The following is a 25,827-nucleotide window of genomic DNA, read 5'->3' on the forward strand; positions in this document are numbered from 1 at the left end:
CCCAAGACTTCTGTAAATACAAGGAAGTTTATTAGATAGCCCTTATTCTTGGAACTGTGCAATCAAGCCGAGATTTATTTAACCCTGGAGAAGGAGTTTCTTATTCAGTGGGCCTTTAGTGGGAGTGTTCGGTGTAGAGGTAGTTGCATAAGCCTTTGTCTGGAAACAGTATCAACACTGTTGCTGAATGGTTTGGGGGGCCCAGCAGGAACATGAGCACCTCAGTTTAACTCTGAAATGCCTGCATAGAAGCCTGTTCCTAAGTTGCCTGCATAGAAGCCTGTTCCTAAGTTGTGTGATTCAGTGTTGGGTTGTGTGTCTGGTGCTCACTTTGAGTTTTAGGTGCTAGCTGGAGTCAGCTAGATTGGCGAGGCTGCTTCACCTGGAGTCTACACCTGAGGTCTCCAGGGACCTGTCTATTGGCCATGGGTCTAGATGTTCGTCCTAGTGCCTTCCTCTTAGTCTTAAAGAACCTTGTCTAAAAATCTTTGTCAGTAAATGTGCTTTGGTCACTATCACAATTTTACTCTTCTCTGAAATCATTTGTCTGTTTTATGACTCTTATGTTGACAGAGTGAGCATTTAAATGAAGATTTTAACACAAAACTTGCGAACTTAAGTTATCTTCATATGTAGGAACAGATTCTTTCTATGTGACTGTCTAGTTCAGAAGAGCTTCTATCTGGCAGCTGTCTAGTGCCACAGTGATCAGTATGGTGATGAGTGCTGTAGTGTAGACCCTTTCCATTTGTGGATTTAACATTTGAGATCCAAATATTCATGAGGCAGCCAAAAGGTCTAAGATGCGTGGTATAGTATTTTCTCCTGTTCTGTAGACTGGGAAAGTTGAGGTAGCAATGATGTTAAACCATTAGCTCTGGCTCTTCCAGTCTGTGGTAGTGCCTTTTTTTTTTGGGAACTGTGGTAAAATATATATAACATAAAATTTACCATTTTAATCATTTTTAAGTATACAATTCAGTGGCATTAAGTATATTCACAGTGTTGTGTAACCATAACCACTATCTAGTTCCAGAATTTTTCTTCATCCCAAGCAGAGAGACCTTGAACTCACTAAAGATTAATTTCCCATTTAACCTTCCCACCAGCCCCTGATAACCTTTATTTTTCTTTCTGTCTCTATGAATAATTTACCTATTCTAAGTACCTCATGTAAGAGGAATCATACCATATTTATCCTTTAGTGTCTGGTTTATTTCACTTAGCATGTTTTCAAGGTTCATCTATTTGTAGCATGTATCGGAATGTCATTCCTTTTTACGGCTGAATAATGTTCCATTGCATCTGTGTACTACATTTTGTTTATTCATTCACCTGTCAAGGGACAATTGAGTTGCTTCCACTTTTTGGTTACTGTGAATAATGCTGCTGTGAACATGGGTGTACAAATATCTGTTCAAGTCCCTGCTTTTGGGTGTGTATCTAGGAGTGGAATGTGAAATCATATGTTAATGACATGCTTAAATTTTTTTTTTTTTTTTTGCTAAGGAATACTGGCCCTGAGCTAACATCTGTTGCCAATCTTCCTCTTTTTTTGCTTGAGGAAGATTAGCCCTGAGCTACCATCCATGCCAGTCTTCCTCTATTTTGTATGTGAGTCACTGCCACAGCGTGGCTGACGAGTGGTGTAGGTCTGTGGCTGGGATCCAAACCGGAGAACCCAGGCCGCCAAAGCGGAATGCGCAGAAGTTAACCACTATGCCATGGGGCCAGTGCCACATGTTTAACTTTTTGAGAAACCACCAAATTGTTTTCCACAGCTGCTGTACCATTTTACATTTCCTCCAACAATGCGAGAGTGTTCCAATTTCTTTACATCCTTGCCAGCATTTGGTAATAGGTGTACTAATGGGTGTGGCATGCTATCTCATAGTTTTGATTTGCATTTCCCGGAAGACTAATGATGTTGAGCGTCTTTTCATGCACTTAGTGGCCCTATTTGCATATCTTCTTTGGAGAAATGTCTCTTCAAGTCCTTTGCTCACATGGACTTTTGAATTAAATTTTCTGTTCCTTGGCTTCATAGTCCTATATATTAGCTCTTTTGTGTGTAGGTATGTATGTCTTGATTCTTAAGAAGGTTGGATTGAAAGCGGGGAGGAAAGTTTTCTCTGTTTTGGTGGAAGATGTTGAAAAATTACAGGTGTCATCTTTTGAAGTAGAAATTTGCTCTTGGAGTTTTCAGGTTGTCTGTGTGCTCCCATACACATGGACCAGGCAGGTTCCTCCCCCTGTCTGATTGGAGCCAGGGGAGCCTGAGGCCTTATGTCCTGTTAGAGATTGTAAAGGGAGGAGGAGGAGGAGTCAGGATGGAGAGTGAGATTCCCTCCTTTTTCATTTCTTTATATTTTAGAAAGAGAGTAAACTTCCTCCCTTTTCTTCCTCCAGCCTCTATCCTCTTCTGACTCTTGAGACTGGAGATGGTGGTAGCCAAGTAGAAAAAGTAACTTTGATTCTCTTTTCTGACTTGGAATGCATTTTATTTTTCCCATTGAAATAATGCCCTAACTTGCATTCAGCTTCTTGGTCTTAATACGTGTTAAGGGTTTGGTAGGTCTTTTTGAACAAATAGTACTTATATTATGGATTAAATGGGTTTCAGTTTGGAGGCCAGCCTGGGAACCTCATCATCATTAATAGCATTGCTCTAGGAAAATTAGTTTTGGGGCTGGCCTGGTGGCATAGCAGTTAAGTGCTCGCGCTCCGCTTCGGTGGCCGGAGGTTTGCAGGTTTGGATCCCGGCTGTGCGCTGATGCACCGCTTGTCAAGCCATGCTGTGGCGGCATCCCATATAAAGTAGAGGAAGATGGGCACAGATGTTAGCCCAGGGCCAATCTTCCTCAGCAAAAAGAGGAGGATTGGCATCCGATGTTAGCTCAGGGCTAATCCTCCTCACACACAAAAAAAATTAGTTTGGCCTTAAAATAAATTTCCATGTGAGCTTTGGAAGATAACCTGCTTGGAAGTTGGGGACTGCCTGGTCCAGCAGTATAGCTAAAGGCTGTCTAATGAGGTGAGTGGAGCTGACAGAGGAGGTGTGTGTGCGCAGGCTGCAGCGGGTAAGAGCCTGGGCTTCAGCATGAGCGGGTTTGCATCTGAGTCCTGCTTACCTGGTTGGTGCTTTCTACCTCGGAAACACCAGCCGTTGATACACCTGTGTGCAGGTATGATGTCTGTGCACTGGTTGACAGAAACAGAAGTGATGAGGGGGACATGAGAGAGTTCTTCCTGGGAAGTCTCTCTTGGGTTTTGGTGCTCCATCAAAGAGTGTGTGACATCTTACCCTGAGTTGGCCTTTGTGCACACAGGCTGCTGATGCAGACACTGGGCTGTCTGACTTGCTTCCAGCAACCCCAGAGCATCTCCAGGCTGTCTCTAATGACTGTGTGGCTAGCAGGATTCTTGCAGACTCTTCCCTCACTGCTGCACTTGGGTTTGGTGATCTAAGGCATTACAAAATATTTTAAAAGTTTTGTTCAGAGACGTTAATTTCTGGTGATGTTTAATTCATTATTTTTTTCCTTGGGAATCTGATTCCTAGTATTTCCATGTATTTTACTGTATACCTTCATTTCTCTTGGATCCTCACTGGTGTCTTAAGGGAAAAAAAGAGTTAGTTTCTCAGCCTAAGTTAACTTTTCAAATCAAGTTCACCACCCAAAGACTAATTACAATCCATCACCATGCACATGTGCCTACTCACCCCTTTTGCCTTCCTCCCTCCTTCCCCTCTGGTAACCACCAATCCAATCTGTCTCTATGAGATTGCTTGTTGTTGTCTTATCTTCTATTTATGAGTGAGATCATATGGTATTTGACCTTCTCCCTCAGACTTATTTCGCTTAGCATACTACCCTTGAGGTCCATCCATGTTGTCACAAATGGCCAGATTTCATTGTTTTTTATGGCCGAGTAGTATTCCATTGTGTACATATACCACATCTTCTTTATCTTTGGAGGTTTAATCTCTTTTTGATTCTCTTATATGGATTAAACAGTCTTGTCATATAATCTTCACAAAGTTCCTATGCCAGTACTTTTTCATAGACCTGTGTCCATTTTGTGGCTCCCTGCCTCTTATCTCTTTGTTTCTTTGTGATGAATCACAGGTGGTTGTGCAATTTCAGAGACTGAAGAACTACTCTGGTTATTTACTGAGCAATGATCTGAAATGTTTTTATTTGGTGCCTAGATCTTCATCATTGAGTGATACTGGGTTACAAAAAAGTTGAACATATGGTGTTTAGTTTTTTACCTAGTTTTTCTTTGTAGAAAAATTTAATCTGTTTTGAGATCCAGTAGAGTACATACTGAATGTACTGGATTCTTATCTGATTTGGCATCAGCAATTGTAGCCAAAAGTGCTTCCTTGTTATGACATCAATACAGATGAGGCTGGCCTCTTCTACTGGGAAGCAGGACCAGATAATTTTGTTTTAGCAGATGAACATGACTGTTGTAATTAGGAATCCCTTTATTTATCTCCTTTGTGGTGTAGTCAGTGGAAGGTTGGGAACAATAGGGATTTGGGTTCGGATAATACAAGCAAGATGTTTATGCTCGTTTTCACATGTAGCTTTGGGACACAGACTATTTACTTAGTATGTTACATTGGTGTAGGTCGTATTTAGTATTTTTTTAAAGTTGCTTTGTTCTGTAGGCTTGTCTCTAGTTTTTGCAGGCTTTCTTTTAGTGTATTTGATGTTCTTGGTGCAGGATTAGTCTGTGGTACTCATGCCATTTCACCTAAAGTGATTAAATGCATAGTGTTAAAGAGGATAAAAATTTGGGTTTTAGCCTAAATGCACCATTAAATTTTGCTTTTCTTCCCCCTGCCCCATACTTTTATGAGGCAAGATGGTGGTGAGCCAAAGGGGAGATGAGAGTTTCTAATCCTGGTTCTGTCTCTACATGGTTGTATAAACTTGGAAGTCTTCAGGGCTGCTACATTGTACAATTTTAGGGGCACCGTTACCATCATCTTTACTGTAAATGGTACCCCTGGGGTTTCTTTTCCATAGAATATGGTGTGAATGGTGACTCCTAGAGTTACACAAGAGAGGCACTACTAGAAATCATTTATTCTCTCTAGACCATAGTTTTCTCACATAAGTAGGTTGGATGAAATAAACTCAGATACCCTAAGTACTGGAAAGTGATACTCTAAGCATCAGTGTTAGCTAATCCCTCTTCCATGAGTGTTTACAAGAGAATAGTAAAATTATTTTTGTTAATGAGAGTAGTGTTTTATTTCAAGGGAAATTCATCTGTTGTGGTGTTTGACTTCATGTGTAGACTGCCTGCCTGCAAGAGTTCTTGGCATGTATTTCAGGTGTCTGAGTTGGACAATCTGTTGTTGGAATTTGAAAGACATTTACTTAGGGATTACATTGACTATTTTGTAAAGTAACAGCCTTGATGACCTTGGTTATTCATGTTGCAAAGAGCAGATATGCTGGCCCAAGATTCTGAATAAATGATTTCCACTTCTTTTAATTTCAGTTTCTGTGAAGGAAATGTTGATCAAAAAAGTACAATCTATAGTGAATGTTTTATTCCATTGGAGCATAAATATATCTTTAATATTTTGGTATTTAAAAAAGAATCTGAAAGTAATTATAAATATTTAAGTAATAATAGAAATGAAACAAATTTATAACGTGAAGATCCCTTCTACTCCCCGCCCAACTTGAGGGGGTGGTGGTGAACCATTGTAATGATATGGTACTTATCTTTCTAGAACTTTCCCTTACACATATAATGAGAATTATTATTAATTTGAGAATTTCCAAGTACACAGAACTTCCTAAGTTAAAGAAATATGAAACTCTTAAGAATTTGTTAGTATGGGAAATTAGTATAGGAAACGAGAAGAAAAATTGTAGATAGATAAAGTTTATACCTTAAATCTGAGTTCCTATTGAGATGTAGATGCATACTTAACATCTTTCCTTCAAAACCTTTTTTTTTTTTTTTTTTTTTTTTTTTTTTATTCAAGTCACTGGAATATTCTGGTTTCTTTAATCTGGAAGCAGTCACCCAGCAACAGTGAACACTGATTTAATCTGACAAATAAAAGTCCCTTCTGTTTTCAGAGATGGTCTAGATAGACCAGTAAGTTGCTTACTTTACAGAACTTTTCGTTTTGTTTTGTTTTGAGTTTTAATCTAAGTGATGTACAGTATAACCAAGAAAATCTGCATATAGTTTTATTGCCTATAAGACTCAGAAAAGTCTGTGATGTTTTGTTGGCAGAGGGTCCAAGGAAAATTCTTTAGTTTGGAAAAAAAAAAGTCATTACACTCAGCCGTATTATTGCTGCAAGGCCAGGCTGGTCTTTGAATAATGTGGTCTCCTGAGAGGATTCGTTGTATGGCCTGTTGGATTTCTTTTTGTCTGGTTGTAGTTTTGGCGTTGCTGTATGAAAAAGACAATCTCTAAGGTGCAACCAAGAGATTATTTTTTTTTTGACAAATAACTTCAAGACATTGCTTGCTTACTTTCACAACTGTCAATTTTGATTTCTGAGGAATGTAAGTAAGTTACCTTGATATAGTTGATTTGGGGTATTGAAATTAAGCAAAACCACTAGAGTTGATTAAGTTTTAGAAGTGACATTTTTTAAAAAGCTGCTTTTTAAATCTTATACTTTTCATCTGCTTATATTCTGTGATATTTAATGAAATATCCGTACTTCAAGATAAATTCTAGAATGTGTGAAAATGCAAGGATTATTATGAAGAAATGTAAATATACTCTTACCTACTTTTTGGAGAGGAAAAGAGTTAAGTGTGGTGCTGTGTTTTGGGCTAAAGTTTTAAATACAAAAGCTCTCATTAGGCAACATGTACAAATTTTATACATCATTACATCTGGCCATGGTCATTTTATGGTTACACTTACAAAAGCAAAGAGTGGGGTGGGAAATTATTCCATATATACTTTAGTTTACTGTATCATCTGAAGTGCCTAGATCCTTGTACATTTGGCCAGCTCTGCATTGTGATTCTGGTTATAGTTCTGAGTGCGTGTGTGTGTGTGTGTGTGTGTGTGTGTGTGTGTGTATGTATGTAAACAGAGAGTAGGTGAATGAGGCAGAGTGGGAGGCAGGAGAGGAAGAAAACTAGAACTCCTTGAATATTTATGATTTAAAATGCTCTGAGCATGTTGAACCTGGCAATTTGGCTTCCTCGCTATCTTAGCAACAAGATATGAGGATTAGGGGAACACAACTTTGTTATTTATGCTGTTTTACGATATGTTTAAAGAATGTAGGATGTCCTGAAACAGTTATTTGTAAAAGGAAAATGTTAAAACGTTTTACTTAGTAAAATTACTGGCTAAGCTTTCAGGAATGCAGTTTTAAGAGTTTGTGAATGTGTGGGGTCTTTCACATGCTGATTTTGAGCTTTTAGCAAATTCTTAAGCCAGAAAAATCTTGTAATAAAAGTATATTTTTGGAATTAAGTCCAGGAATCAAAATTCTTGAACCTCAGGTCAGTTAATTGGCTTCGTGTTGAGTTTTCTAGCATACTTGAGCTAGGAGCTTTTCTTCAGTAGTGGTGTCCTTGTCACAATTGGCTTTCATGTGGTTTTGGGAGTGGGTGGGGAAAAGGGGGATATATTTTTGTTGAGATAGTTTTGTTTTACCGCGGCATAAAGTTTCTTTGATAGCAGTCATCGTTGAGTAATATTTTCACTTAAACACTCTTAAGATTGTGTGTGTTAGAAAGAAGTGAATTACTTTTCCTTGGATGATTAAACTAAATAGTATCTGTCTCTGTGCTGAATAAATTATTCATTTTAACCTAGATCTCTTATTTGTTCTTTGAACTTCTTCATTTGTTGCTTGGAATGGGTAAAAAACCTTTTAGCACCAAGTGCGCCCAGAATTAGTATCCTAAACTCAGGTATTAGTTTATTTAAAGAAAAAAGAGAGAATATTATAAAACTCTTAAAATTTATACTAAATGCTTAAATCCTTTTTGTGTCTACCTAGTATGTGATTATTTATGCAGCTTTCCTATGCTCTCTGCTGTAGCTTCCTTCTTAAAATATTAATATAAGTGAAATAGCCTTTTAAAATAGTGTTTTCTTCAAGAGCCCTGTATTGGGCACTTACTGTACGCCAAGCTCTCTGCTCCTCGGTGCAGATAACACAGAGGTGAGCCTTTTAAGCTTCATCTGGCTTTGTGTTTCCTTTCCGTCTCACCACCGCTGTGTTAGTTCAGATCCATCGCAACAATTTCCTGCCGTTGGTCTTTCCTCGCTGGGACATCTTCAGCCAAACCAAAGTGTTAGTGTCCATCTTAACAGCTTTGGCAGACTCACACTGTTCCCAGAATAGAATCCAAACTCTTGAGCTTAACCGACTGCTGCCGTTTATCCTGCCCACAGCCACTTTGAGCTTCTTACTGTTTCCGATCATTCCAGCCCCTTCACACCTCAGAGCCAACGTGATTCCTCCTGGCCGCGTTGCCTGTCTTTCCATTTCTACTTGATATTTTCCCCGGCTTCCTTTGGCAAACATAAATCTGCTCTTCGTTGTGGTTTGTTCGTTCCTTCTGTCGTGCACTGACCTTTTCTCTGGTAAGGCACTTACCTCATTATGTCTCACTGCTACACAGGGCCCCTAATCCAGTGCACAACGGCCCCAGAACCTAACCATGCCCAGCACGTGGTAGACATCAAATACATCTTTCAAACAGTCTCCCTAGTTGTATTCATTTTGTGATTTTACCAGTCCACAATTTTTGATTGAATACAAATTTTAGTCCAAGATCGGAGAGCACCACTGCCTTTAATCACACTTAAGAAGTGAACCATTCAAGAAGTTTTATTCATTGAAAAGCAAAACTAGACTGAAAATAAGCTCGATGGACCATCTTTATGAAAAGAAACTAAATTTTTCTATTATATCAGAATGGTTGAGAGTGATCCGTGAGCTTTCCTTAGGGTCTGCAAGCCTACCACCATAGTTGTCATAACTATTACATGTGTGTCATAACTATGAAAGGATCATCTCTCTCAGGTCTTCTTCCCTGAGTTTAGCAAGGTACTTTCAGAATGGATCTGAGTTTAAGGCATCCTGGTTTCTAGAAAACCTCTATTAAAATGTAAATAGGTAATCATGGAGACCTAAGTACTAACCTATTAGTGGAGTTAGGGCACTGGGTCTGTGGTAAGTGTGGCAGAGATTGCTGTTTGTCCCTCAGTCCCCATTTTTCCCCTCTTGTATGTTATAGAATTTTTAGCTGGATCCCGGTAGCCTGTATTGGTGTCCATTCCCAGCCTGCCTTGTAGGCAGGGGTGGCTGTGTGATTAAGCGATGGCCACCTGTGTAAGTGTGGTGTTCCATGAGGTAGTTTCCATACTTGTTACGTCTTCATCCTTCTTCTACCCTGTTCAGTGACGCTCAGATAGTGCTATTTTGGGCCACAGGTTGAGGTCATGCACAGCAGAGGCATGAGAAAGGTGGATCCTGGGTCCCTGAAAGCTGGGTCCCTTAATCCTGGACCACCATGCAGACTTTTGAATGAGAAAGAAGTAAACGTTTGTCTTGTTTTTTTTGCCACTTATTTGAGGTTTTCTGTCTCCTGTGGCTAGACCTTGAATCCCAAATACTGTAGTGACCTGTATGACCTTGGACGGCAGTGTCCAGACAGGGGAAGTAAGAACTGCCTAGAACCACAGTGTGTTCTCTGGAGTGGGCAGAGATTCGGTTGATCACATTCTAAGAGAATTTAAGTGTCAGATTGGTGTTAAGATTCCATAGATCATTTTTAAGGTCTCTTCTAACCCTGAAAGTCAATGACTTTGAAATGTTGAGCTTTGTTTTAATAAATTACCGTATTTCATCATTTCTAAGACACATGTTAATGTTTCTGTTATTAGGATGTATTTTACAAGACAGCCTCTTAGCTTTGACGTATAATTAGAGCAGAATTGGACATTTGACCTTGATGGTCCATAGGTATCCCTCAAAGTGGCTACAGTTAGCAGCTTTCCACTGCTGCATGTTGAAGCATGAATACTGGCTTAAAATGAGCAGATTCCAGTAGCTATGCAGCATTAATAGTATAGAGCAGCAGCTGAATAAGTCGCTAGTTTTAGGTTCAGAAAAAGACCACTTGCAACTCAAGTTTGCTATTTTCTTTATGGAGTCCTGTCCTTAGTCTCAATTCGCTTTTCCTAAGGCTCAGCCCGAGAAGAGCTAAGCCGTTTAGGGTTTAAAAAAGAACTAAGACAGCAGCCTCATTTGGTAAGATGATTCTTAATGGAAGCAGAAAACAGGATAGACAGTAAAGATTCAAATAGTCCTTTTACATAATTCTTTAATTTTTATCATATGCTCAGACTTTAAGAAGACAAGTAGTGCTAAAAGGATCATGTAAAAGAACAGCCTGCTCTATTCTCAGAGGCAATCACTTTTCCTCTCTCTTCACTATTTTTTATTTGCTTCCGTATTTTAAATAAAAATAGGATTCTGTGAATATTGTCTGTGTGACCCAAGAAGTTGACTATGATGATGATCCCTCCTTATACAACTATTTGTTTTTTTCTGTTTACTTTGTTGTCTTTGAATATCTGGCAGAAACAGCTCACATCCTCCAAAGTTCATTTTTTTCTCTCAGTTCAATTTTTCAATTGGTTAAAATTTTCCGATGTTCGTTAGTTCTGTGTGTTTCCTGGAGACATCCTTATTGGCCCTCTGACTTCCTGCTGCTGTGTGGGCTGCTTGCTATCTAGGTGTGGGACATTGGTCACCCAGGCGTTTCCGGGGGATTCCTTTCACCTTTCTCCTTTTGGGTTCCCTGTTTCCTGATGACCTTCCTGCTTGGTTTAATTCTTCATTTGTTAGCGTCCATCCTCATAGATTCCTGAGAAAGCATATAAGAGAGGTAAGTTTGAGGCTTTTGGTGCCTAAAATCCCTTTCTCCACACCACATTGTTTAATTCATGGTTTGGCAGGATTGGAATTCCAACTTGGAAATACTTTTCTCTCAGAAATTTGAAGATATTGCTTCTTGTCTTTCACCTTTAATGTAGTAAAATCTGTCATTCTGATATCTGGTCTTCTGTATGTCCTTTTCTCAACTCTGGAATTTTTTTAGCATAGTAGTTAAAAGATGGGCACGAAACCAGACTGCTTAGTTTTGCTGCCTCCTAGCTATGTAACTCTTTATGACTCAGTCCTCATGTGTGAAGTGAGGATGGTACTACTTTATATCTCTGAACAGTTGTTAGTGGATTATGTGAGAATTCATGTAAAGCACTTAGAATAGCTTTTTGTGCATAAGTGATATATTGGCTGCTATTAGTTGTTATAATCTAGTTATTCCAGAACATCACAGTGACATACAGAAGTCAGATGTTTTTCATTTATTCTGGAAAATGAACAATGGACATCTTCAATCTGGAGACTTGTGTCCTTCCACTCTAGGAAGAGTTCTTGTATTATTTCTTTATTTTTTACCACAATTTTGTGTGTGTATGTGTGTGAGGAAGATGGGCCCTGAGCTAACATTTGTGCCAACCTTCCTCTATTTTGTATGTGGGATGCCACCACAGCATGGCTTGATGAGCAGTGTGTAGATCCATGCCCGGGATATGAACCCAGGAACCCCGAGCTGCCAAAGTGGAGCCTGAAATTACTACGCCACTAGCCCAGCCCCCACAAATTTTTTTCTTTTCCCTTTCTGGTAACTGTGAGTTGAATGCTGGATGAATCCTTAATTTCAAAAAAAAATCCTTCACCTTTTTCACTTCTTTTTGTGTGTGTCTTTTGCTGAAATTCCTGGGCTAGTTCATCTAAAAAATTTTAATTACGGCTTTCACATTAATTTCTGAGCATTCTTATTTTCTGCTTATACTTTAAAAAATATTCTGGTTTTGCATGAGTATGATATTTTTTCTGGATATTAATTATAGATTTTCTAATCTTTCTCCCTTGCCTGCTTCAATTTCCTCTGAGAATATTTTCTTATTTGTTTTCTTTTTCTCTTTTATGCTAGAGAATATCCCCAAATATTGGGTTGATTGACTTGTTTTTTAAGATGGTGCCCCTGTAAGCTAAGGAAGCTTTGTGTTGGAGGCAGGGTTTGCCAACCAGTGGGCTGCATGATGGTGTGAGAGCTCTCAATGTCAGTGTCTGTATGTCTGTCTGGACTCAGTTTAGTTCCTGCAAAGAATGATTCTCTCAGCTTTTACCCGGGCGCTATAAGCCCAGTGATTATAAGCTTATTGTGAAGCTGAGCACAGAAAGTGGGCTGGTAGTCCCGCCATTCAGTATGTAGAAATCTACTAATTTCCCTGTTGGTACCCCCATGCCCCAGCCTCCTCTGGGTCTAGTAGCTCTAGATTTGGAGTGTCTAGCCAATGTCTTTTCAGATTACACAGCTTTTTCCTGCGTGGTTGTAGTTGTCTGAATGTACAGGGTGTTGGCGGGTACCTGGGGATAGGGGGTGTCTAGTGGATCCTCATAGAGAACTACAAGCCATCTCACTACCACGAGGCTCTGCCTCTCTCCACCTTCTGTTTGTGTGTCTAATTCCTGGGGTGCTTTGTGCGAACTGCCTTGCATCCTGCGGTATGTTCTCTATGATCTTGTTTGACCTCCTTGTGCTCTAGAAAGTAATTTCTGCCTTTAAATATTGAGATTTGTGATTAAGTGTCATAATACATTGGATTTTTTTTCTGTTCTAATTTTTTTCTATGCAAGTAAACAAATTAAATATTTAAAAAATTGATTGTGATGACCTCAAATTCAGGAAAGAGTCAGTATGCCTGCAGCACCCTGCATTGAAGTTGAAAGTCTTCATATGTGGGAAGATGACCTTGGTGTTTTAGGAAGTATTGGAAAAGGTCTCCTGGTCCATTTTTAGTTATAGAATGAAACATCCTTGGTAGTGCTGTTTTGTTCACAGGCATTTTTATCATAGCTTTCTGTGTGACTTTTGTATGACTGTGTGCATTGCATTCACTACATTACCATCATCCTCAAGGTTAAATCTGGCATTTGAATCCTTCATAGTCATTTGTGAGTTTCAAATGAAAAGATTTTGTGAAACTTGGAGCCTAAGTTAGAGTCTTTTCTTTTGATTTTTATTATTGTTAAATTCATACCCATTGAAATTCTAAACTGATGTATTAAAACATATTCTTGCAAGCACGATAAATCTTAAGCACCCGGGTCATCTACTGATTTTCCTAGACTCCATGGAAAATCAGGACCTCCATGACTGGCCTAGAATAGTCAGAATTTATCCCTGAGCTGGGATGGCATCTTTTCTTAGATTACACGGGACGAGAGTGGACACCTTTCTGCTAGCAGGGAAGAAGAGTGTGATCAGTAATGGGTAAGCACCTGCTAGTGGCTGCTGTAAGGATAGAAGTTAGAGGCCTTTGGAGACACAGGAGCCCAGGAAAGGTTGGAGCAGCAGGCAGAGACCTAATGGAGCAATGGGACTTGCATGTGCCCTTTGGGATGGGTGGGACTGATACATTTTCCCCTGTCCTCAGTGTCTAATCAAGGAAGGGTGATTACGTGTGTCCTGGGTGTACTTGCATGTGGTACTTGGAGGACATTTAATTACCCATTAGTTGCCAAGTTGGTGATTTTTGTCCTTAAAATTGCACAGATACTGATAAAATTTGCTTCTGCTGATAGAATGTGCTTTTAGTTGTATGGTCTTTGCCATCTGTACCAAACTTATTGACAAAGATTCACTCAGTGGGCACCCAGTGTCAACCACTCTTAAAATGCCTCTAAAGTCACAATTAACTAGGCTTTTTATTTTTCACAAAAGTAAACTAGTGCTAGGATGAAGATCTCTTAATTTATACTATATGATAACTTTATCATATGGTAATTTATATGAGAATTGATGGGGAGGATTTGTGAAAACCAGAGCCAATTTTTGGTGATATTTTTCATGTTTGTTGTTAGATAATTTAGGAGCCCTGTGGTACCTGATTTTGTGAGTGGGTGTTTTTATCAAGCTGAATATTAATTGTACCCAGAGTGTAGAGACTATCCTAGTCCTTGCACTAACCTTGCTGAAAGAGTCAAGTAATAAAAATGAAATCGAAGGAAATATATATTTTTTAATGATGGTGTAGTGCAGATGGCAGCTAGTGCTGATGCATTAGACAATGGACTGGTTCAGGAGGGAGAAAGCTCTGGCCTGAGGGCCAAATCTCATTTTTGTAAGTTGTCTTATTGAGGCCACGACCATGCTCATTCACTTACGTATTGCCTGTGTCGGCTTCTGTTCCACGACAGCTGAGTTGAATAAATGCACCAGAGACTTTATGGACCCTAAAGCCTAATGTACTTACTGTTTGGCCTTTTACAAAAATAGTTTGCCAACCCTTGGACTAGATTAATGTGTGAAGCCTTCTTGGAAGAAACACACTTAGGAGGACTGAAGGAAGACAACCGAGCAGGGAGGTTGTTCAGTGAGTAGGAGACACATTACTATAAACTGTTGTTTGGGAGTATAATTTTTTTCCATACAAATGCAAGTACATGGAAATTACCTTTTTTCTAGCTGTTTTTAGATGCTATTAGCTTGGATGTCTGAACATTATCAGAGGGTAAGAGCATAGAGCAAACTGAATCAGCTACCCTATTTGTGTCCCCAAGAATTTGTAGATTATATGATTTTTTCATATTGAGCAGGTGCTGATTGTAAAATCTTTTGTTTTGACAAAACAAAAGGTGACTAAAATGATACAGTTTTTAGCAATTACTCCCTTCTTTCAAAATAGTTAGGGTATTATTTAAGAATGTAATTTGCTCCCCCCTGCCCCTCCCAAAAAAACCTTAAAAATAGGCTCAAATATAATGCTAATTTAATTCTTGCTCACTTTAAGTTCAGAATGGGTATTTCTGATTGGTGGGCAGTAATCCTCCAAGGATTGATTCAAGGATCCAGGCTTTTTCCGTCCACCATCTTTAACATGTTTCAACACTTGTCTTTCTTTGTTCATCTGCGTCAAGCCACGTAAGGAGACAGAATGTGAAGGATCATATGTGAGTTTTATGGTCCAGGCCTAGAAGTGGTACATATAATGTCTGCTCACATTCTGTTGGCTAGAACACACGGCATTTATCTGCAAGAGAGGTAGGAAAATGTTGTCTGACTGTGTACCAGAAAAAAAAAGGAAATGGGTTTGGTGACCAGCCAGTCTCTGCCACAGTTACTGGTCATTCAAACCAGTTTGTGTGGTTTGAAAACAATCAGATATTGGTGATAGACAGAGGCCTTCACTTATTTCTCATCTGTTTTTCTTTTTTCTTCTCTGAAAGCTGTGAATCCCTGATAAATGATCTTGGCTGGAATGGTGTAATTGGGCAGAGGAACTAGAGTGTCACTCATGGCAGATTTTAGTGAAGGTCTGAATTTGGTATGATGTATCATACACTGAATGTTGACATAATTCTTCATAAATAAATTCTTCCCTTACTACCTTAATGGTTTGCACAAATATTTCCAGTTCTCCCACTCTTCGACAAATGGTAAGATTGCACTTCCAACTTTCCTGAGGTTGAGTGTTATTCTGTGGCCTGCTTTGGTGAAATGTGAGCAGAAGTGATGTGTGTCTCTTCTAGGCAGGAGCTTTAAGAGTGAGTGGACGCTTTGCTGTGGTTCTTTCCCAGTGTCTGGTGATCGTGGAAGTTTTTGTTGCGATGAAGCCTCAGTCAGCCTGGATCCCTGGTTGACCTTGGATATGAGCGGAGCTCCCTGCCAACACCGCTGGGCATTTGCCTTAAGCTACTGAAGTTTAGAGTTGTTTATTTTTGTAGCAAAACTGAGCCTATCCTGAGGCATATAGAGCAAGTGTTTATGCTCCAAGGTCTTTACCCCTCTAGTGTTTAAGGTTGCAAATTAACATCATATTTATAATAAAAAGGTAGAGGCAGGCCTGGTGGTGTAGCAGTTAGGTGTGTGCCCTCCGCTGTGGCGGCCCAGGGTTCGCGGGTTCGGATCCTGGGAGCGCACCGACACACCGGTTGTCGGGCATGCCGTGGTGGGTCCCCTATAAAGTAGAGGAAGATGGGCACGGATGTTAGCCCAGGGCCAGTCTTCCTTAGCAAAAAGAGGAGGATAGGCAGATGTTAGCTCAGGGCCGATCTTCCTCACACACACACGAAAAATAATACTAAAAAGGTAAATCTCTTTCTATTGTTTCTAATAGTGCTAAGCATTTGAACTGTTACCTGACGCTTACCTATGTAGGCTTCTCCTAAGGTAAAGATACTTTTGGATTTATACCAAGATCTTCACCTTAAATAATATTTTTCCATGCTACTCATCATTGAAATGAAGGACTATTTTAACTTTTGCTGCCTTTACAAGTGGGGAGAGAAAATCTGCAGGGAATCTAATCTTTCTTGTCATTACTTGCACAACTGGGGTGCAGGTGTGGGTGAGGGGAGTAGGATAGAGACCCTCTCACCATCTGGGTAACACAGAGCAAGAAATCAGTTTCTTTGAGTGGTTGGGTGAAGAGTAGTTACTGTCTCCACTTTGCCCATTGGAGAGAGGAGAAAAGATTTATGTATCTAGAGGCCGTGGCAAAGAATATGTGTTTCTGACATTTACAGCCCCATGTATTTATGGGGCTGTGATTTATTATATTATGTATTTATTATTATTACATAATTTATTATGTAATAAATTATGTATTTCCCATAATTCTGGGGGAAATAGCAGTACTATTGGGCAATAGTTACACTTCGTTATGGGTTAAATATCATCTATAGGCTGTTTAGGGACCTAACAATTGTTTATGTCTATTTTTTAATAATGGAAACTTTGAGTTCCAAACAACCAGTCCATAAAAGGACTTGAACAATGCACTAATTTTCTATGAAGGGACCTGTACTGGTTCGTAACAAAGCACCACAAACTGGGTGGCTTAAAGCAACAGAAATGTATTCTCATAGTTCTGTTGGCTGGAAGTCCGAAACCAAGGTGTCAGCGGGGCCGCGCTCCCTCTGGAGGCTCTAGGGGAGGGAGCTTCCTTGTCTGTCCCTAGCTCGTGGTAGCCCTACATGTCCATTGGCTTGTTAGGGTACCTCCAGTCTCTGCCTCTGTCTTCACACGGCTTTCTTCTCCCTGTGTGTCTCTGTGTCTTTACAGGGCGTTTTTCTCTCTCTCTCTGTGTTTCTTCTCTTCTTATAAGGACATTAGTCCTATTGGATTAGGGCCCACCCTCATGACTTTATCTTAACTTGATTATATCTGTGAAGACCCTATTTCCAAATAAAGTCGTGTTGATAAGTACTGCAGGTTAGGACTCCAACATCTTTTTGGGAGACATGGTTCACCCCTAACAGGAGTTTAAACATGTGCCTGCTCCAGCATGCTGTTTTAAGTCTGTCATGCTTCCCAGAGAGGAGAAAAATATTCTCCTAAAGCGTATGACTTTAAAAAGTGGATTAACTCAACAACAACAATAACAAAAAGATCAGTTCAAAAATGGACAAAGGACTTGAATAGACATTTTTCTAAAGAAGATATATAAATAGCCAATAAGCACATGAGAAAATGCTCTCTTCCTTTTCGAGACTGCTGTTCCGTGTAGCTGAGCTGATTGTTAAAATATAGACATTCTCCTACAGTGGTTTGTGAAAAGCCACTGCCCAAAGCCCCGTGTGCTTCCTTGAGTTGCTGCAGCCACTGCTGCCTTTTCTGAGTAATTCCTTGAACCTCCCCATGATCCAACAACTGAAGGGTAAGGGCCTGGCCTCCGAGACTCTGCTCCAGGGCTGTGGCCAGCACACGTTCTGGATTGGTTGGTAACTCTTATGAGTAGTATTCCTACCTTCTTCCTCTCTCTGGTTATGAACCATTTGAGAAATAGGAAAAAGAGTAAGGTGGATAGATTATTATAGATGAGACTATAGATGAATTATAATTACAGATTCTATAATGATAGAATTTCATCTAAAATAATAGATGAATTATAGATGAATTAAACTAGTTTGAGCTGCGTTTGAGAGACACACTTACTCACCAGTCACTGCAGTGCAGAAACAGAGCAGGCCTCGCCTGGGCCACCACTCATCCCTCCCCTTTCCGCTGTAGGGTCAGAGCCTGCTCTGGGGAACAGAGTGGACCTTGTGCTCTCTGTGCCAGCAGTGCTGGGACTGGGTGACCTGAGTGAGGCACTTACCTCAACTCAGGAATTGAAGGGGTGCCAGAAAAACTTCAGTGATCAAGATAAATAATATTTAATGCATTATTTTAAACAATCAGAATTAATGTAAAAAATCTGTGATGAACAAGATATCAAAATTCTGCGATAAAGACAGGGTCAGTATTACTGACTTCTCCCTTTGCCTCAGGCTCCAGTACGGCTCATCAGGGCACCATTACTGATCCTGTCTTAACTTTAGTGCCTGAGACGAATGCCACCCTCACCTCGCCCTTATCCTGGCCCAGCTAGTTCTTCCAAAATTTATGGAATCCATTAAGTTACTTTATTTCTCCTGGGTGGAGTGAGTAAAAGGAGAGAAAAAGGGCAGGAATGTTCCATTAACTGAACTCCCTGTACACGGAAGGAATAAACTCAAGTGGGATTTAGAAGCAACAGTCTTGGTGACTATAAAAATTTCCAATTATTTTCTATAGAGGGAGTATTAGCTATCTGGGAGGAAAGTAAAAGAGCATAAATTAAAGGTTCAAAGGTAAGGAAAGTCTGTTCCCAGTTAGAGTAACAAATCATACAGTTGGATGTGAAGGTAACTCGCTCTGTCAGTCCGCTAATTGTATTGATCTGGTTCGCTAGACAGGCATTCTTTTCTCCAAGCTCTCTGCTACATCCTTGCTGCTGCGGGGGTGGTCCATGGACCAGAAGCGTGATCATCACCAGGGAGATGGACAGGAATGCAGAATCTCAGGCCCCACCCCAGACCTCCGGAATCAATCTGCATTTTTTCACACGAGGCCCGGTTGATTTGTACTTGTTTTCTAGATTATTTAAAGTCCAACTCTGTTGTGGCACTTCCATAGCCTTCATTTTGAAATCTGTTAAACCAACTCGAGCTTTCCTCCTGTTTACATGGCTTCACTGGAAATCGCTAGGATCTTAGGAAACTGCCTACCAAGTATGCTTGTACTTGGTTCCGGCGGGGGAGATGTGCTTTACTAAACTCAGTTCTGGAAGAGGTTGAGTTTGTCAAAAGGTAAGTTGCAGAAGCTAATTTAAGAGTTTGATCCTGAATTATGAAAAATAGTGCTGTGATGAGGCTTACGGGTAAAACTTACCTACCTTGAATGGTTTTAACAGGAGGTAGGAGATTTATGAATATATCACTAACACATGCTGATGATTTTTTGTTCAACTGCTTAATTTTTTACTTTAGAATAAAATACAATTTGTAGCTTAGATAATTGTGCATATGCCTTCTCTTGTTTTAAGGTAAGTTGAAGATAAGGTAGTATTTTGGGTTTTAAAGCCTAGAGAGCTGAACTGCTGTTGTGATTTGTGAGTTCTTAAAAACTTTTAAGTAGACTGACATAATTTTATGATTTGTAAGCTATAAATGATAACTGTATTTGTATTCAAATCTTAAAAGACTGGTATGCCATATATTGACCTAAATAAGGAGTAAAATTAAAGTTCTCTGTGGCCATAAAGAAGTGAAACTAGTTTTCACATGTGACTTGTGGAAAGAAATTCTTCATGTCATAATTATCATATAGGGTAGCAGGTGTAGCTGTATTAAGTTCAAATTATTGGGCTGGACATTGTAGGTACTAGGAAGACGTAGAAGATACCTACTGATGTGTAAGACTACTGAGTTTATGGTTCAGTTGGCAAATAAGGCACACAATTATTGTGTAATCTAATAGTAATCTGCTCCTAGCAACTCATTTGGCCACGTCATGCAGTTTACTTCTTAGAGATGTTTTCCTCATTTGTAAAATGAGGAAGTTTGAATTGGGTCTCTAAAATGTCTTCCAGTATTAATATGATTGTTGTTGTTAGTGCTGCCCAGTGGATTCTGATTCCTAGTGCTCCTGTGTATAGCAGAGTGGAACCCGTCTTTTTGTGCCATCCTCTCTCACCTCATGGTGCTGTATTAGGCAATGCTCCACTGCTATTCACGGGGTTTTCATGGTCAATTTTTTCAGAAGTGGGTGGCCAGGTCCTTCTTCCTAGTCTGTCTTAGTCTGGAAGCTCCGCTGAACCCTCTCCACCATGAGTGACCCTGCTGGTACTTGAAATACTGGTGGCATAGCTTTCAGCATCACAGCAACATGCAGCCGCCACAGTATAACAACTGACAGAAGGGTGGTGTGGTTCCCTGACTGGGAAACAAACCCAGGCTGCAGGGGTGATAGTGTAGAATCTTAACCACTAGACCACCAATTATTTGAATATGATAATGATTCAACTTTTCGGTGTATCTATTCACTGTAAGACATAATGGAATTTTTATCTTTGGGGAATAAACAATCATTCTTCTTAAACTAAGATTTAGAAAGTAATCTTATTTTTTCCAAAGGTGTTGAAATAGCTCAAATCTTGTACTAGTAGTTCTTTTCATTGAACATTTTAGTACATATTTATCAATTTTTACCCTTACAAATCATTATAGAAATGCGCATTTTTGTAATCTTTTTATTCAAGAGGAGCTACTGTATCATATTCCTAAATCTTAAGCAGGGAATTTGTTCCCTCTTGTACAAAATGTTCTCTGAAAAAGATCTCTTTATTTTCCCAAATGGCTCTCTTAAAAAGGAAACTTGATCATTCTACTTTGTTCTGGTAGATAATGCTACTGGAAGACAACTTGAGAAATTAACCCTTTGGGTGAGAATGATTTATTCCAACCTTTTTTGTAACCCTTTGCTTTTGGTTTAATAAAAATGTTCCCAAGATAGTCACTTTGAAGGCTTTACAAATTATGTTGCAATTATAGAAATATAAAGACATTACTTCATGGGCCAGGTAAGATTAAGTCAGAGAATATGAGTCTAGCTCACAGTGGAAACTTGGCTACTATTCTTCAGGTAGGAGAGGAATGAAATTGGCCGTAAGACAAAATGGCTAACTTTTAACTTTTTTGACAAAATTCCTGAGGGAAGGCCAGTCAACCCGTTCTTTTCCATGACTTTATCTTCATAGTGATGGTAACGTGAAGCTGTTTTTTTCTTTAGTGAATGGTGAAGTTGATCTTCCAACTAATCCTGGAACTGATAAGCTTAACTTCAGAAATTTTTTGGTATCCAAATCTCTGTACCACTAAGTCTAAAAAATGAATAAATATACTTCTTAATTTAAATGTTTCACTTGAATGTATTTCATACCCAAGGATTAAAAATATTAATTTGTGTTTCATAAAATCTTTTTGAGTGTGTGTGTACGCGCACACATGCGTGCTGTTGAGATAAACAGGGCAGTCTTTCTTCTTTCCCCCAGAAAAGGCTGGTTTCAGAATGCATGGCCAGAAGCACACCGAGCACTGCTAGTGAAGATACTGATCCTTTCAGTTCTTCCCTTATTCCTATTATCCTGGTCATATTCAGGTCACTGAAGTTTGAATACAGAGAAAAGATTGCAAAATAGAAAAGTAAGATCTACTCTTAATTCACAAATTTATAGGTTACAGCACGACATTTTTTTCCTCACAGATGTTTTACTCCTTTGGAACCGTGACATCTGACTAGCATTAAATACCAGGATTAGAAGTCAGTTCAAGTGAGTGTATATATATCTGCATGACTTATTTGCAGTCCTAGCTTGAACATTTGAATGGCCCTAGCTTGAAAGGGCCTTTCTTAAGCACTTCAACTTGACCAAAAGCATAATAAAATTTCAGTTATTTGCAAAAATGCTTAGATTTAAAAACTTTCATGGGTTGTTTTTAATGTTTTTTAAGTGTATAATTCAATAGTTTTCAGCATATTTACAGTATTGTGCAACCATCACCATAATCTTTAGAACATTTTCATTATCCTTAAAAGGAAAACATCCCAATTAGCAGTAATTCCTCATCCCCTTCCCTCCTACTCTTTTTCAGCCCCAGAGAACCACTAATCTACTTTGTCTCTATAGATTTGCCTATTCTAGACATTTCATGTAGGTAGTATCACATGATGTGTAATCTTTTGTGACTGGCTTCTTTCCCTTAATATAATAATTTTTAAGTTGTAACATTGTATCCATGTTGTAGCATATATCAATGCTCTGTTCCTTTCTGTTGCTGGAGAATATAGTCTGTTGTATGGGTATACAACATTGTGTTATCTATTTACCAGTTAGTGGACATTTGGGTTGCTTCCACTTTTTGGCTATTATGAATTATGCTTCTATTAAGAATAATGTACATTTGAGTACAAGTTTTCTTGTGGACGTATATTTTCGTTTCTCTTTAGTAGATATACTTAAGAGTAGAGTTGCTGTGTCATACAGTAACTCTGTTTAACATTTTCAGGAACTTCCAACAGAGTACCACTTTGTTAAGAATCAACAACTTTTTTTTTTTTTCAGCTTTGAGATGGAATGTTTGAGATAGGGAGTGAGAACTGGGAAAAGAGAAATGCTAGTTTTCTAAATCTTCATTGATCTTGAGCTCATTTGCTGTGCCTGCCAGGTGTCTCTGGTAATCATTCTCCATGGAAACAATAAGGGACCCTTCTGAAAATGAAAAGGGCATTTTTACTAATTATGTTGGGACAACAGGCATAAACTGGGACTGTCCTAGGCAAATTAGGACCAATGGTTACGATGTCAACCAACCAGAAGAAAAGGCTATTGTCAGATTTAGCTTCCTTTTCTCCTATGATGAGTAAGAATCACCGGGAGTAGGGCGGAGGCATCTCAGATGTGAAGTCAGTCCCAGGGACCGTTTTAGCTGTGTCTCTGTCTTCTATTCTGCCCCATTCCCTCAAATGAGAAAGTATCTTTAGAAGAGGGTGATACTTTAGCTAATGACATCTTAATTACTCATATCCATAGTTGTAGGTTCTAAATGTAATAAAGTGATTGAAATTAATCAAGTGGTGACTTGTTAATTTTTCTAATATTTACTTGAGTTAAACATTTTATTTCTTCCAGGGAACAGCAAATCATTTCAACTTCAAAGCATCTTAGGCTAAGAAACTTTCAACTGTGCTGAGAAACTTAGGAGACAGTTTTTCCTTCTCTCTCATTTGAAAGGGTTTAAAGAAGAAATAAAATGGCAGAGGTTTAAAGTTAATATTCAGGATGAATGATGGTAATTCAGATGACAAGACAGAAGATGAACTGCAATCCTTATTTATCAGTGATAAAAATGGAAACACATATGCATACAACCAAAAATCACCACCTACACAAAACTCTTCAACCAATAATATGAATTGGAATTCTGCCAACCCAGATGACATGGTAGTTGATTATGAAACCAATGTTGCTGTGGACATTGGTGAAAATGTTTCTTTAAACCCTCGGTGTGTTGAAGTACTTGATCACCAAAAATCTTCAAGTGATTTCGTTAGTAAGGAGGTGTTAGATATGCATAAAGATTCCACATGTCAGTCTACTGCACAGATTGTAAATGCAGAGGAGGCCATGTATCTACATAACAATTGTCATTCTCTGGCATCATTTCAGGGCCAGGGTGTTGAGACATCTCTGCCTTTTGTGTGGAAATCTAATGATGATTTGAACTGTAAAGACTACCCTTCTGCCTTGGAGCTAAACCAAACATTTGACATGAAATTAGATAACGTTAACTGTACCTTTATCACACATCATACCATTGGAAAGAGTCAGTCTTTGCATACCACTGGAAGTCTGCAACCAACCCTCATGAGAAGTGGAAATACATCTTTACCCTGTTCCATTCATGCGTCTTCCCATTCTGATAAGATACATGTTAGAGAAATGAGTTACGATAGAAACAGCTTTGAAAACCCTCAAGCCACAGCATCAGAGGCCCAAGACACAACTTACACAGCATTTTCTGATGTGGTGATGCAAACTGATGTTGTTCCAGATATTGGAAATTGGTGTCAATATTCTTCGGGAAAGGTCACCAGTGAGTACACAGATGGGTCACAGCAAAGACTAGTTGGAGAAAAAGAGATACAAGCCCTAACACCAGTTTCTGATGACATGGATGTTCCCAATGGGTCTGTATTACAAGAGTTCTTTTGTTTATCTAAAGATGAACCAAATAGTGAGACACATTCACAGAGCTCATATGGGCAAAAGGAAATGGGCCAAAATCTAAGAGAAACAGTGTCCAATTGTCTTATAGCTGATGAATGCCCTTTACTGGTGCCAGCTTTTGATACAAGCAGAGCCCAAGTGCTGAACCCAGAACATAAAGTCACTGTGGCTGAGGACACACAAATTGCTTCCAATGAAAAGGATTTGGAAACTCAAAATCGTATCGTAGAATTGATACTGAGTAGCCCCCCAGGACAAAAAGTGGCTTCATCATTTGAACTGACTTGGGATGCAAATGATATGGTCATTAGCCCAAATAACACAGTTTGCTTGTCGACACCAGTCCTAGAACCCACAAATGCAACCTTTTCTATTTCTCCCATTGAAGCAACAGAGAAATGTAGTAAAGTGGAGAAGAGTAATCGAGAGCTTAGAAATTTACCAAACTTGAAGGGGATGCCCCTGAACATGTCTAAACCTAATCTAGGAAAATCAACAGCCAAAACAAATACCCCTATAGGCAGCAAAGTTAGAAAAACTGAAATTATAAGTTACCCTAGACCAAACTTCAAGAATGTCAAAGCAAAAGTTATGTCTAGACCAGTGTTGCAGTCCAAAGACCATGCTTTATCAAAGGTCACACCCAGATGTCAGTCAACCAGTGCCTCGTCACCGTCATCGGTGTCTTCCTCAAGACAGTTGATAGTTTCGAGCAAAACACCAAGATCTGACTTGAACGCAGACACAAAAGCAGAAATCCTAATTAACAAGACACGCAAGCAGCAATTTAATAAACTCATTACCAGCCAGGCTGTGCATGTTACAACTCATTCTAAAAATGCTTCACACAAGGTTCCAAGAACAACATCTGCCATGAAATCGAATCAGGAAGATGTTGACAAAGCGAGTTCTTCTAACTCAGCCTGTGAGAGTGGGTCCGTGGCTGCATTTTTCCAGAAGATCAAAGGCACACTCCCTGTTAAAATGGAAAGCACGGAATGTTTGGAAATGACATGCACTTGCAACATCAATAGGATTAGCCCTGAAAAGAAGGGTGAAAAAGAAAATGGGACACCTGTGGAAAAACAAGGGCTAAAAAAGGAAATTATGAATGAGACTTTTGACTATGATTCTCTGTTACTGGTAAGTGAAATTTTTGTCTGCTTTAGGGAATAGTGGAGGCAACTGAGGGATATATTAGCAACTGGTTATCCCCTAGTAGTCGATAATCTTTGCAGAACTAAGTGTGCAAATTTGCTTTCAGGTGTTAATACATTATTCAGTAATTCTTGGTCTTGTCAGTCAGTATATCGTAGAATGTTAATTGGTTACAATATAGGAAACCTGCATATTGAAAAAATTCTAAATTTCACTGTTCATACTGAGTATCAGTGTTCCTTTTAATAGTAAGCTAAAAGAACAGTTACTTTAATATTTTAGTGTAATTAGTTATTTGAAGTTAAATATCTGATTATATTTTACATTTATGGAAAAAAAGGTTTGTTTATGAACTTTAAAGTGGATCACATTTAAGAAATGGCTGGGAAGTGCTCGTAAACAGTATCAACATAAAAATAACTCCTCGTCTCTTGTTGAGGAAGCTGCTCTGGGAAGTGGAGCCCTCTTCTG

The 25,827-nt window shown here is 39.1% G+C and overlaps 1 protein-coding gene across 3 annotated transcripts in view; it reads left to right on the plus strand.

Moving 5' to 3' along the window:
• The window catches only part of MTUS1 (microtubule associated scaffold protein 1), a 142,701-nt gene that overhangs the window by 21,049 nt on the left and 95,825 nt on the right, over window positions 1-25,827 (plus strand). For all 3 annotated transcript variants that reach the window (XM_058525073.1, XM_058525071.1, XM_058525072.1), the window contains exon 2: window positions 23,101-25,341. In XM_058525073.1, coding sequence (XP_058381056.1) covers window positions 23,251-25,341 — 2,091 coding nt within the window. In that variant the 5' untranslated portion in view covers window positions 23,101-23,250. The remainder of the gene's footprint in view (window positions 1-23,100; window positions 25,342-25,827) is intronic.

This window comes from Diceros bicornis, chromosome 29 (assembly GCF_020826845.1).
Source record: "Diceros bicornis minor isolate mBicDic1 chromosome 29, mDicBic1.mat.cur, whole genome shotgun sequence".
Taxonomy (NCBI): Eukaryota; Metazoa; Chordata; class Mammalia; order Perissodactyla; family Rhinocerotidae; genus Diceros; species Diceros bicornis.